General features: G+C 41.3%; 1 protein-coding gene across 4 annotated transcripts in view; it reads right to left on the bottom strand.

Moving 5' to 3' along the window:
* tyw3 (tRNA-yW synthesizing protein 3 homolog (S. cerevisiae)) overlaps nt 1-14,868 on the bottom strand; it is a 33,936-nt gene that overhangs the window by 14,225 nt on the left and 4,843 nt on the right. The window contains exons 2-5 of one of the 4 annotated variants that reach the window (XM_043698553.1): nt 14,417-14,497; nt 9,186-9,284; nt 7,832-7,903; nt 3,071-3,204 (exon numbers count right to left, since the gene is read on the bottom strand). In XM_043698553.1, coding sequence (XP_043554488.1) covers nt 3,071-3,204; nt 7,832-7,903; nt 9,186-9,284; nt 14,417-14,497 — 386 coding nt within the window. The remainder of the gene's footprint in view (nt 1-3,070; nt 3,205-7,831; nt 7,904-9,185; nt 9,285-14,416; nt 14,498-14,868) is intronic. The other 3 variants (XM_043698554.1, XM_043698556.1, XM_043698555.1) reach the window with 3 other exon arrangements.

Raw genomic sequence — 14,868 nt, 5'->3', positions numbered from 1 at the left:
CAGCGTAGGTTCACAAGGTCAATTCCTGGAATGGCGGGATTACCTTATACTGAAAGACTGAAGCAACTGGGATTGTATACCCTTGAGTTCAGAAAACTGAGAGGGGATCTGATTGAGACATATAAGATTATGAAAGGATTGGACACTCTGGCAGCAGGAAACATATTTCCGCTGATGGGTGAGTGCCGAACCAGAGGACACAGCTTAAAAATACGGGGTAGGCCATTTAGGACAGATGAGGAGAAACTTCACCCAGAGAGTGGTGGCTGTGTGGAATGCTCTGCTCCAGAGGGCAGTGGAGGCCCAGTCTCTGGATTCATTTAAGAAAGAGTTGGATAGAGCTCTCAAAGATATGGAATCAAGGGTTATGGAGATAAGGCAGGAACAGGATACCGATTCGGAATGATCAGCCATGATCATGTTGAATGGCGGTGCAGGCTCGAAGGGCTGAATGGCCTACTCCTGCACCTATTGTCTATTGTCTAAATAATGCCATATATTCACTGCACTCAGAGAAGTTCCTCCTCATCTGTTTTAAATGTGACATCTTAATCTGAGATTATATCCTCTGGTCCTCGACTTTCCAAAATAATCTCAGCATTTACCCTGTCAAGTTCCCATATGATATTGTATTCTTCAATAAGTTCTCTCATTCTTATAAATGTTAATGAGTAAACGCCCAGCTTACGTAATCTCTCATAAGACAGCCCCTCTACACCAGGCGTCAGTCTGGTGAACCTTTTCTGGACTGCCTCCAATACCTGTATATCTTTCCTCAGATAAACAGCCCAAAACTGTTCATAGTATTCCAGCTGTGGTCGGACGGGTGCCTTGTATGTTTTAGCAAAACCTCCCTGCTTCAATACGCAATTTTCTTTGAAATAAAGGCCAACATTCTGTTTGACTTCTCCGTCACTGGCTGAACTTGGACATTAGCTCTTTGGACTTGAAGCGTTTGCTGACACCAATAATCTGCTAATAACTGCTGACTGCCTACATTTCACCACTTTAATTTCATTCTGCAGACCAGCATGAAAGATGCTTTTACAAAAAATTGCCTTGCTTGATATTTTTGTATACAGTATGTACCAATTTTTGCTTAATTCAATTCTTCTCATTTTTGGACATTTACAAAGTTTGACGTTTATTGCTTCCAATATGTATACTCTTCGCTGCCAGCAGAATCTTTTGAGATTCATATCGTTGGACCCCCAAAATCCCTCTGCTGCAGCAATATGCAATCACTCCTCATTTATATATTCAGATCTTTTACATTTCCCTGCCAAAATACATTACCATACATTTTCCAACATTATATTTCGCCTGCCAAGTTTTCACCCAGTCTGTTTATATCCCTTTGTAGACTGTGCATCATCCTCACTACTTCTCTTCCCACCTATTTTTGTGTCATCTGCAAACCTGATGATACCATATTCATATGTCATCCAAATCATGAATGCATATTGTAAACAATTGTGGCCCCAGCACCGATTCCTGTGGCAGTTCACTGGTTTCAGGTTGCCAGCCTTAAAATGCCCACCTTTATCATAACTTTGCCTTCTATTCATTAGCCAATTCTCTATACATGACAATGTACTAGCTGAAGATTGCTGGGTTCAGGAACTACTCTGGGGAAATCCTGCATTGATTTCCTGGAGCTGAGATGATTGAGCTTCAATGCTGTCCCTCCAACAGAGTGGCATTCAGTCAATCCAGCTGAGAACTAGCCATTTGGATACAGAACGGGCTCAAAGGTAGAAGACAGAGGGTGGTGGTGGAGGGTTGTTTTTTAGACTGGAGGCCTGTGCCCAGTGGAGTGCCACAAGGATCGGTGCTGGGTCCTCTACTTTTTGTCATTTACATAAATGATTTGGACGCTAGCATAAGAGGTACAGTTAGTAAGTTTGCAGATGACACCAAAATTGGAGGTGTAGTGGACAGCAAAGAGGGTTTCCTCAGATTACAACAGGATCTGGAACCAGATGGGCCAATGGGCTGAGAAGTGGCAGATGGAGTTTAATTCAGATAAATACGATGTGCTGCATTTTGGGAAAGCAAATCTTAGCAGGACATATACAGTTAATGGTAAGGTCCTCGGGAGTGTTGCTGAACAAAGAGACCTTCAAGTGCAGGTTCATAGTTCCTTGAAAGTGGAGTCACAGGTAGATAGGATAGTGAAGAAGGCATTTGGTATGCCTTCTTTTATTGGTCAGAGTATTGAGTACAGGAGTTGGGAGGACATGTTGCAGCTGTGTGGAAACAAGTCCACACCAACCCGCCGAAGCGCAACCCACCCATACCCTACATTTACCCCTTACCTAACACTACGGGCAATTTAGTATGGCCAATTCACCTGACCTGCACATCTTTGGACTGTGGGAGGAAATCGGAGCACCCGGAGGAAACCCACACAGACACGGGGAGAACGTGCAAACTCCACACAGTCAGTCGCCTGAGGCGGGAATTGAACCCGGGTCTCTGGCGCTGTGAGGCAGCAGTGCTAACCACTGTGCCACCGTGCCGCCCATAGGGAGAGGCTGAACAGGCTGGGGCTGTTTTCCCCTGAGCGTTGAAGGTTGAGGGGTGACCTTATAAAGGTTTACAAAATTATGAGGGGCATGAGTAGGGTAAATAGGCAAGGTCTTTGCTCTGGGGTCGGCGAGTCTAGAACTAGAGGACATAGGTTTAGGGTGAGAGGAGAAAGATATAAAAGAGACCTACGGGGCAACTTTTTCACACAGAGGGTGTGGAATGAGCTGCCAGAGAAAGTGGTGGAGGCTGATACAATTGCAACATTTAAGAGGCATTTGGATGGGTATATGAATAGGAAGGGTTTGGAGGGATATGGGCCGGGTGCTGGCAGGTGTGACTAGATTGGGTTGGGACATCTGGTCGGCATGGACGGGTTGGACTGAAGGGTCTGTTTCCATGCTGTACATATCTGTGACTCTATGACCGCTGACTCTAAAGTGAGATTGCTACTCAGAGCTCGGTTTACACAAGTAAAATTCGTTCTCTGTTCTCTCATATTTTTTGAACAGACTTCACTAGCCTGCAATTGCCATTTTACCTTTTTCTCCTCTTCTCATTTTCCTCCATTTTCTGATTAGCCACTTGCACTAAGTAATCGATGTACTCCTCACTCACCAATACCGTTCCTTGTCGGCACAAAGGAACTTCCAGGCAATGAGTGCTGCGAACAGCCTAATGACAAGAGAAAAAAAAACAAATATCAAAGCAGTTTGAGACTCAACAGGTGTTTAAATGTAGCGTGTTTCCATTAAAGTAGGGATATTGCCACCCATATCTTTGTGGGAGACGCATGCTTAAATGTGTGCTTATACAGTTTTCACATTCTCCTGCCTTCTCCACATTTTAAAAAAATTCATTCATAGGATGAGGGAGTTTCAGGCTAGGCCAGCATTTATTGCCCACCCTTAATTACCGGCTAGCGGTTAAGAGTTAACCACATTGTCATAGATCTGGAGCCACACATAGACCAGATCAGGTAAGGATGGCAGTTTCCTTCCCTAAAGGATATTAGTAAACTAAATAGATTTTTCCAACAATTGACAATTGATTAACGGTCATCATTAGATTCTTAATTCCAGATGTTTATTGAATTCAAATTCCACCAGCTGCCATAGCAAGATTTGAAGCCTAGCCCCAAGGACATTACCTGGGTTTTTGGATTAACAGTCCAACAATAATGCCATCAGGCCATCTCCATCTCTGCTCTTCCTAGTAAACGTCTTTCAACTTACCTCAGGAGCAAATAAAGATTTCAGGATAACACAAACATAAGCAGCATAAGGAGGGCAGCTAAACACAGTGAGAGCATTTATCACAACTCACTGTTAAAGTTAGGATTTCCTCAGTCTGTCAAGGATAAACAAGTTTCCAACTGGAAAGATCAAATCACACCAGGACTTCTGTGGTGGGATCTGGTCTCTACAGATGGTGATAGTGACCTTGGAAAATGCCCAAAGAAGAGCCATAAGATTGATTACTTGCTTAAAGAACCTCAGTAACTCAGAAAAATACATGGTCCTTGATGTATTTCATATAGAGCAGTTGTCATTTTGTAGTGACCAAATATATCTATAAAATAATGGAAAGAATGTGTAGGTTGGCTTATCAATAATTTAGATGAGAGTGGTACTGGAAAAGCACAGCAATTCAGGCAGCATCCGAGGAACAGTAAAATTAACATTTCAGGTAAAAGCCATCAATAATTTATTCCTGTTTAACATATTAAAGAAGAATAGGAGACAAATTTAAACTGTTACAGCAGGAATTGACTGAATGTTGGAAGATCCTCATTTTTCTGGAAATCGGGAACTTCTGAACTTTGTTTCTGCCTGATGTAATGGCTGCTGATTCTGCCTATTGCTTAGAGAGTGAGCAGGATCAGTTCTTGACTGGAATACAGTTCATTTCACATTGTTCCTGTCCTCTTCTGCACTGGTTTTGAGTGTCCAAGAGATGGTGAGGGGGGGGGGGGGGGGATTTTCTTGAGGGTGGTTCCTTTGATTTGTTCTGGGGCAGGGAGTAAAAAGAAGTCAATGAGGAATCAGGTGTTATCAGTGGCGAGGTTGTTGTTAGACCGGGGAAGCGGAGGTGGAGCTTATATCATATTTGTCAGTGATGGCATCTCAGTTTTATTGTTAGCCAGGAACACTCCAAATTTCCCAGGATAACTGCTCAGGTAAATGAATCTGAACAGAGATGTGGGCCAACGTGTTGACTCTTAATTTAGACATGAAAAGCTTCAACCACTCCATTGTATTCAAGATGGTTCTCTAATGTCTTCTGGGGGCATTTAAGAACAGCAGTGCCAGCAACACCCACATCCCAACTTGTTGCAAATCCAAATATTTGTAAAGCTGTTGCACTTACCGTTGCATTACTTTCCCACCCTGGCTACATTTTTCTTGCTCTTTACTTTGCTAACTTTCACAAAGCAGACAGCAGTCCAGGTTGTGTAATTCAATGATCAACAAATGTTTACAGGATGAGCTGACAGAATTGGTTGACCATTCTGCCATCTAGTGGCATAGTAAGTGAACATTTGCTCTTCACTTTAAACAAAGTTAAAAATCACACAACTCCAGGTTATAGTCCAACAGGTTTAATTGGAAGCACACTAGCTTTCGGAGCAATGCTCCTTCACATCAGGTGGTAGTGATTGAGCCCTCCACTACCAACTGATGAAGGAGCGTCGCGCCGAAAGCTAGTGTGCTTCCAATTAAACCTGTTGGACTATAACCTGGTGCTGTTGATTTTTAATTTTGTACACCCCAGTCCAACACTGGCATCTCCAAATCACTTTAAACAAGGCGACAATGGTCAGTCTGGAAGCTTCGCCATGACTTGGTTTCTGACAAAGACTTAAAAGACAAATGTCAACCCTAACCTATCACCTTATGGCAATATTAGCACTGAAGTTAAACTGTAGCTCCTTGCCTGTGATGTCAAGCTGATTCCCAGAGACATTAACAATGATGGACGTTTATTTTGACAACAAATATTAACATTCAGGAATTGATAACTTCAACAACAACGAAGAATGCAGAATAGAAAAATTGGAACTGCTATCTTTAGGCATGTTTACAGTTATGAGTTAATGAGGGAAGTTCAGCTGATGTAGTTTATATGGATTTAGCAAAGCTTTTGTCCAAGTCCCACATGGGAGACTGATTGAGAAAGCACTTGGAATAGAGGGAAAGTTTGTGAGTTGGATCAGAAACTGGCTTAGTAATAGGACACAAAGGGTAGTGGGAGAAGGCTGGAGGCCAGTGTTCAGTGGTGCACCACAAGGATCAGTACTGGGACTCATTGTTTTTATATACTGAAGTGATATATATGAAAATGCTGGGGGAATGTTAACCAAGTTTGCAGATGATACCAAGATCGGTTGAGCAGTTGATAGCAAAGATGATGTTTGTAGGCTACAGGAAAATATAGATGGGTTGGTCAGAAGGGCAGATTGGTGGCAGATAGTATTTAACCTTGATAAATGTGAGGTGATGCATTTTGGAAGAAACAAGATGAGAGAATATTTAATGAATGGCAGGACACTGGGTAGCTCAGAGGAACACTGGGATCATGGGTAATTATTCACAGATCCCTGAATAGGATAGTCAGGAAGAAAGCATGTATGGAACACTTGCTTTCATCAGTTATGACAGAGTATAAGAGCAAGATGGAAATGTTGAGACATACAAAGCGTTGATCAGGCCGAAGCTGGAGTTGTGTGCGCAGTTCTGGTCACCTCACTACAGGAAGGATGTGACAGCACTAGAAGGAGTACAGAGGAGGTTCATCAGGATGTTGGCTGGGATTGAGAGACTGAGCTATGAGGAGCAGCTAGATAGGTTTGGATTGTTTTCTCGAGAGCACAGAAGATTGAGGGGAACATGATTGAGGGGTATGGACAGTGTGGAGAGAGAGTAACTGTTCCCCTCGTTTGAGGGCTCAGTCAGTGAGGGTAAATTTCTAGGGTAAGAGGCAGGAAATTCAGAGAGGATTTGGGGAAAAAAAAACATTTTTCACTCAACAGGTGGTGGGAATCTAGAACACATTACCTGGTAAGGTTGTGGAGGCTGAAAATCTTACAAACTTTTAAAAATATTTGGTTGAGCTCTTCAAATATTATAGCATTCAAGGATATGAAAAATGGAGATCAGCACGCCTTATTGCGGTAGTTATGTCAGTAGACCTGATAGGCCGAAGGGCCTTTTCCGTGCTGTTTGAATCTATGAGTAGGTTTCCAGTCAATATATTTATAAGATGCAAAAGTATTTGTCGCATTTAGGAAAGCAATATTGGCATATAGTAACATCACCAAAGTTGTACCCCAGAGGCCTGTGCAAATGCTGCGGAAACACCATGGAAGCAGCCAGAATTTAAATTCAATTGATAAAAAACATCTGGAATTAAAGCCCTCGTCTAATGGTGACTACAAAATCATACAGGTTATTGTAAACCCCCACTTGGTTTATTCATGTCCTTTGGGCAAGCAAGTTTGCTCACCTGACCAGGGGGTCTAACTTAAGTAGGACTTCAAACCCACAGCAATGTGGTCAACTCTTAACATTATCTGAAATGATCCTAGCAGCAATTCATTCCAAGGGCCTTCAGAAGTGACAAACGTCAGCCTTGCCAGCAACAACCACATCCCACAAAACAATAAAAAGTTAGGAGGGTTGACAACCATATGGTTTTTAAGCTGCCTCTATTTAAAGAACTAAAGGTAGCACTGAAATCTTTTGTTTAAAGATGGAGCACATTGTGACCTGGAATATGATGCCCAAATGGGAAATGGAAACAAATTCAATAACAACTTTCAAAAAGGAATTAGAAAGGTATACTTAAAAAAGAATAACTTGCGCAGCCTTGGGAAACAGCAGGAGAATGGAATGAACAGCTCTTTCAAAGAAAGGCACAGAAAAATGGCTCAAGTGGCCACCTCCTGTGCTGTATCATTCTATGGGTGTAATGATTAAATATAAGAGGTCTCAGTGAGGCAGGCTGATTAATGGGACACGACCTCCCAGGGCTTAACCTAACCTAGGGAAGGGAGCTACAGTGGCTCAATCGGAAGGCAATGGAAGTTGCACAGTCCATACAGCTTGATGCGGAATTCGATCACAGGGGTACCGAGCTCACTGATTACTCACATATGGAAACCATCAAGAGGAGATTAGTTTAGATTGTGTTCAGAACGAAATTCTAATAGGCAGCGCGTGATTAACTTTCAGGCCTTCATCTAAAACTAAAATGCGCAAATAATTTTTAATGCAATACTACATGCAAGACCCCACATTACCATCATTATTTTGCCTTTCTTGCCAACCGTGATCCCAGAGTTCCTGAAGCCAGAGTTTATAGCGACAGAGTGCTGTAATCCAGAACAGTAGCCAGTCAGTAAATCAGTAAAATAAAACTGTCCTGATTTAAGGTAGCTGTATTTTTAAAAACATTTTAATTGACTACATGCTCATTTTACACAGAATTCCCCAATCAGAAACAAGCCATTTGGACCATGTAGCTCTTGCCAGTGTTGATTCTCCAAACAAGCCCTTTTTCATTGCACACAATTACCATTTCCTTTTATTCCTTTCTCCCTCAACTACCTATCTAGCTTACCCGTAAATGAATTTATACTAATTCTCAGATCATTTTAATATTCCCATTACATTGATTAGATCAACATCCTTGTGGTTACAATTGACCAGAAACTGAACTCGCCTAAACATATAAAATCTCTGCATACATGGGCAGACTGGGAATTCTGCAAACAGTAACCCACCTTCTGACCCCCCAAAGCCCATTCACTATCTACAAGGTACAATTATGAAGTAGGATGGAACACTGTCTCCACTTGCCTGGATGAGTGTAGCTCCAGCAACACTCACAAAGCTTGATACCATTCAGGAAAAATCAGCACGCTTGACTGGCACCACATTCACAAATATTCAGTCCCCCTCCACTCTACAACTCATGCTCAGCAGCAGCAGTGTGTACCATCTACAAGATATACTGCAGAAATTCATCAAGTCTCTTTCAAACCATGACAAATATCATGTAGAAGGACTAAGTTAGCAGGTACACAGAGATACCACCACCTTCAAATTCTCCTTCAAGCCACTCACCATTCTGACTTGGAAATGTATTGCTGTTCCTTCATTGCCGCTGAGTCAAACTTTTGTGAATCCCTCCTTACCAGCATTGTGGGTCTACCTACACCAGACAGTAGCATTTCGAGAAGGTAGCTCATCACTCCTTCCTCAATATCAAGTAGGGATGGGCAATAAATGCTGGGCCACCCGGCAATGTCTATAGCTTATGAATGAATGAAAAGTAATTAGATCACTCCTCAATCCTCTAAACTCAAGGGAATACTAACCAAAGTTACACAATATTTCCTCATAATTTAACATTAAATGCTTCTTTCCATTTGGGTGGATCAGCTCTACACATCAAAAGCCGTTACATCCTTCCTGAGTTGCAGTACCACAACTCAGGCAGGTTAGATCATGGCTCCGTAAACTGAAGCTTCACTTCTTTGTATTCCAGAATTTTTCAGACAAACGGCAACTTTTCATTAAGCGTGGATGATTACTTTTCTACAATGAAGAAAGAGTTTGAGTAAGTCAGGTAACTCAGCAACTGATTCTTACCAAGAGTTGTGCATCCTCTAATGTCCTGCACTGGACATGAAGAACAAATGGCTCAAATTTAAACACTGCATTATCCTCTGCTTTCAGCAAACCCGCAATCTATAGGAGAATGGAGGAAGAATAGAACGCATAAACAAAAGGTAACACACTAGTTCACACCAAAAATAAATCTAAACTTGCTCCTGGATATTAGTACAATCCCACCTGTCATTAAATTCTGAAAAAGACCAAGAGAATCTTGTATAGAAACTTCAGTGAATGTGGTGAGACTGGAGAAGATAAAATTGCTCTTCTGAGACAAGGTTAAAGGATTGATAAGGGTTGTTCAAAATCATGGGAGTTCTGATAGAGTAAACATGAGGAAACACCTTCCAGTAGCAGTGGGATCTTCATCCAGCGGGTATAGATTGAAGTTGACTGGCAAAAGACACAGAAGTGGAAGGAGAAAATATTTGTGTATAGCAAGTTATGTCTAGGAATCACAACCTGAAAGGATGATGGAGACAGGTCTGGGGACGAGCAAAGGATACAGGCAGCTAAGTCACTGAGGTTAAGAAATTGTTAATAAAACATACAGGATCTTGTACTTCATAAAGCGTGACAAAGTACAAAAGCAAGGCTCTGGTAAACATTTTTAAACATAAAACTCTGGCTGAAGCCGAATGTGGGTCTGTTTCTGAGCACCACACTTTAGAAACAATGTAAGACATTAGCGAGGGTACAGAAACAATTCTTACGTATGGATAGACTGGAAATTTCAGGATTCCGCTTCAAGAGGTTTGAGAGAAAATTTGATAGAGGTGTTCTAACTCACGAGTGCCTAATCAGAGTAGGCAATGAATAACTGTTCCCATGAAAGCATCTAATGGTGATTAACTAAATAACAACCTGATTAAAGGAGCAGCGCTGCAAAAGCTAGTGCTTCCAATTAAACCTGTTGGACTATAACCTGGTGTTGTATGTTTTTTAACTTTGTACACCCCACCCAGTCCAACACCGGCATCTCCATATCAAGCTCAATTGAGGCTTTCAATAAAACTGGGTCAGTTTTAAGATGTATTTATTCATTGGATGTGAGTACTACTGGCTAGTTCAGCATTTATAGCCCATCCCTAGTTACCCTGGGAAGAGCAATGATGAGCTGCCTTCTTGAGCTGCTCCAGTGTTTGGGGTATAGGGACAACCACAATGCGGTTAGAGAAGGAGTTCCAGGATATTAACCCAATGAGTGAAGGAATGATGGCATATTTCCAAAGCAGGATAATGTGATACTTGGAGGGGAACTCTCATCCATCTGTTGCCCTAACTAGGTAGTGGAAATGAAGGGTACTGACAAAGTATTCTTCATGAGTTGCTGCAATGCATCTTGTTCATGGCACACACTACCGCAACTGTGTCCTTGTTGTAAAGGGAGTGAATATTGAATGTGATGGACGCAGTGTAATGCCCAATCATTGCTTTAGGAGAAAGTGAGGACTGCAGATGCTGGAGATCAGAGCTGAAAATGTGTTGCTGGAAAAGCGCAGCAGGTCAGGCAGCATCCAAGGAGCAGGAGAATCGATGTTTCGGGCATGAGCCCTTCTTCAGGATTCCTGAAGAAGGGCTCGTGCCCGAAACGTCGATTCTCCTGCTCCTTGGATGCTGCCTGACCTGCTGCGCTTTTCCAGCAACACATTTTCAGCCAATCATTGCTTTGTCTTGGATGATGTCCTGCTTTGAATGTTGTTGCAGCTGTGTCCACCCTGACAAATGGGCAGTTGCCCATCACAATCCTGACTTGTGCCTTTTAGAAAGCACAGGGAATAGCAGGCAAGTTCCTCACTACAGAATTCAGAGTCCCTGACCTGCTCTTGTAGCCAGAGTATTTACATAGCTTCTTCAGTTTAGTTCCTGGTTAATGGTAACCCCAGAATGTTATTGATTTAAACAATGATTGTGAACAAGAATGCAATAGATCAAATACAGGGAAACAATTTCCTCTAGTAGAATATTATCAAGAAAACTGAACAATATAACGGAGATATGAAATAGCATGTTGCACCAAAATGTAGTGATAACGTTGGTTACATCATGAACAAAATTAAAGATTAATGTAATACAGTAATATTGAGTTCAATTTGCAAAGAGACAAGGTTCATAAAGTTGGCCCAAATATTGTGGAGGATTAATTCCTGGATTGTGTATGAGATGTGTTTCTGAAACAGTATGTCAAGCAGTCAATTAAATATCCGGCTATTTTGGGTTTAATACTTTGTAATGAGAAAGAACTAATAAGTAGAATTTAGATATGCACCTGTGTCAAGGCATACAAAGCTGTAGGCCAAATGCTGAAAAATGGGACTAGAATAGTTAGGTGATTGTTTTTAGCCATTGCAGACATGTTGGGCTGAAGGGACTCTATGAAACCAGGGTCTTAACTCCGAGCAACAGAAACTATGAGGGTATGACAGGCAAGTTCGGTCAGGTAATTGAGAAAATACATAAGGATTTGACACTAGACAAGCAATTGCCAGTACTTAAATAAACATTATAAGGCCTACAACAGATATACAATTCACCAAGGCACAAAAGGAAAGGTGAATCAACATGGTGAATGAAAGAATTTAAAGAATGCATTAGATCAAAGGCAGTTGCTTGTATGAATTCCAGAAATAATGGACACCTAAATATGGGGCAATTTAGGACTCAGCGAAGGAAGGCCAAGAAACTGACAAAGATAGGAAAAAGAGATGAATGTAAGTTTGTGAGGAACACTTAATGGAGAACTGCAAAAAAGTTTCTTTCAATATGTGAAAGGAAGATTAGTGAGGATAAATATGGGTCCATTAAATGTGACAGCAGAATTTATGGTGGTAAACAGAGAAGCGGGGAAGAAACCAGGCAGCTACTAGGTGTCTGCCTTCATGGAATGAAATACAAAAAATCTCCCAGAAATACTAGGCAACCAAGGTACTTGTGTAACTGCAGAACTTAAAAAAGTTAGTATCAGTAAAGAAGTAGTAGTTGAAAAATTGAGGGCTCATACATCTCCTCGACCAAGTGAGCTTCACTCCAGATGTTCGTGGAAGTATCAGTAATTTCTGAGTGAAAGGCAGAGCGTGTCCCATTGAATGGACACCAAGGTGAACATTGTATTTGTCAAGACATCTAGCTACCAGCAGTAAGCTACACAGACATTTCCTACCATGCCACATAGAAAGATGTCTGAACCAGAAATTGAGAGATTGGAGCAGGCCATTCAGTCCATCAGGCCTGCTTCATTGCTGATCTGATCATTTTCCTGACATTTCCCCAAAATCCTTACTGATTAAAAACATGCATACCTCAGCCTTGACTATATTCAACAACAGAGCCTCAACAGCCTTCTGTGATAAAACCATTCCACAGATTCACTATCCTCAGAAATGAAATTCCTCCTCTGTTTTAAAAAGGTGACCTCTTATTCTGAACCATGGTCCTAGACTCTACTAATAGTGGAAACGACCTTTTTGATCTACACTGGACAAAGTGAGGACTGCAGATGCTGGAGATCAGAGTCAAAAAGTGTGGTGTTGGAAAAGCACAGCCAGTCAGGCAACATCCGAGAAGCAGGAGATTCGACATTTCGATCTAGACCCTTTTATCAAGAACAAGCTATCCTATGAAATTCCCTCAGAATCCTGCATGTTTCAATAAGGGTGCCTCTCATTCTTCTAAACTCGTCCAACCTACTCAACCTCTCTTCATAATTTGGTACCACCACACCCGATATAAGTCTAATGAGCCTATTTGTATATTCCAAACCCTTTGAAATAAAAGCCAACATTCTATTTGGTTTCCTATTATCTGAACTCGGAAACTAGTTTTTTGAGCTTTATGTACAAGGATTCCCCTCTGTTCTGTAGTTTTCATAGAATCCCTACAGTGTGGAAACAGGGCGTTCAGCCCAACAAATTCACGACACTCCGAAGAGTAACCCACCCAGACCCATTCCCCTATAACTCTACATTAATCCCCGACTAATGCATCTAACATACACATCCCTGAATACTATGGGTAATTTAGCATGGCCAATTCACCTAACTTGCACATTTTTGGACTGTGGAAGGAAGCCGTAGCACGCGAAGGAAACCTACGCAGACGTGGGCAGAATGTGCAAACTCCACACAGATAGTTGCCCGAGGTTGGAATCGAACCCAGGTCCCTGGTTCTGTGGGATAGTAGTGCTAACCACTGAGCCACCATTTCTCAATTTAAATCATATTAGCTCCTCTATTCTTCCTGTCAAAGTGCATAACCTAATTTCCCCACATTACATACAAGTTTATGCCCATTTAATTTGTTTACACCCTTCTGCAGACCTTTTGCGCCATCGTCACTACTGGCCTCTTTTGGTGTCAACGACAAATCTGGCTACAGTATATTTCCTCTTCCAAGTCATTAACAAATATTGTTAAGTAATTGTGGTTCCAGTACTGATCCTTGTATTCACTCCACAGTTACGTGATACCATCCTGAATATGCCCCCCTTACCCCAATTCTGTTTTCCATGACTCATTCAATCCTCAATCCAACACCATGGGCTCTTATTAAGTAGCCTATTGTACAGTATCTTATTAAAGGCCTTCTGAAAATCCAAATATATTACATCCACTATATCCTGTTTCGCCATCATACTTGTCACTTTCTCAAAGAAATCTAGTAAATTTGTCAGTCAACATTTCCCCTTTATGAAACTATGCTGACTGTCCTTGATTATATTATGTATTTCTAAATGCTATGCTATTAGATCTTTGAAAATGGACTCTAACATTTTTCCGAGAACAAACGTTAAGCTAACTGGTTCATAGTTAGCTGTTATTTTTCTCCTTTACTTTCTAAATAAAGATATCACTTTGGCATTTTCCAATCCTTTGGGATTATTTCAGAGTCTAAGTAATCTTGGAAGATTACTTCCAGTGCATTCACTATCTCTGTAGCTACTTCTTTCAATATCCTATGTTGCATCCCATCGGATCCAAGTGACTCATCAGTCTTTAGTCCCATTAGATTACCTAGAACTTTTTCTCTTGTAAAATTACTGTATTTATTGCCTCCCCTCCTTTTGCCCAAAATTTAGTAATTTTGTAATGCTATTAATGCCTTCTACTATGAAAACTAAGGGATGGTGAATTAGTGATACAAACATTGAAGAAAATCCTCTGTCAGACAAAACTAGAGAAATTAAGGAGTACAAAATATTGGTAACTCACCACATCTTCTTTCCGACATTTCTGATGAGTCACAAATAACCACAAGCAATTCTGTTTTTGTACTTTAGTTTGATCAGAGCCCTAAACAAATCACAAGTATGTTACAGATTACATGGCTGCATTGATCCATCATAAAAGATCAATACCACATCAAACAACTAATGTGCCAGATCACACTCTTAAGCCAGTAGTTGCCAACAATAATTTTTTTTTTAAATTCACAGGAAGAGAATATTGCAGGTTAGGCCAGCATTTATTACCCATCTCTATTTGTCCAGAGGGCAGTTGAGAGTCAAATATATTGCTGTGGATTCTGGATCAGTGGTGCTGGAAGAGCACAGCAATTCAGGCAGCATCCGAGGAGCTTCGAAATCGACGTTTCGGGCAAAAGCCCTTCATCAGGAATAAAGGCAGAGAGCCTGAAGCGTGGAGAGATAAGCTAGAGGAGGGTG

Source organism: Chiloscyllium plagiosum, chromosome 11 (genome assembly GCF_004010195.1).
Source record: "Chiloscyllium plagiosum isolate BGI_BamShark_2017 chromosome 11, ASM401019v2, whole genome shotgun sequence".
NCBI lineage: Eukaryota > Metazoa > Chordata > Chondrichthyes > Orectolobiformes > Hemiscylliidae > Chiloscyllium > Chiloscyllium plagiosum.
The sequence above is the reverse complement of the archived record's forward strand: the minus strand, read 5'-3'. Positions and strand labels throughout refer to the sequence as shown.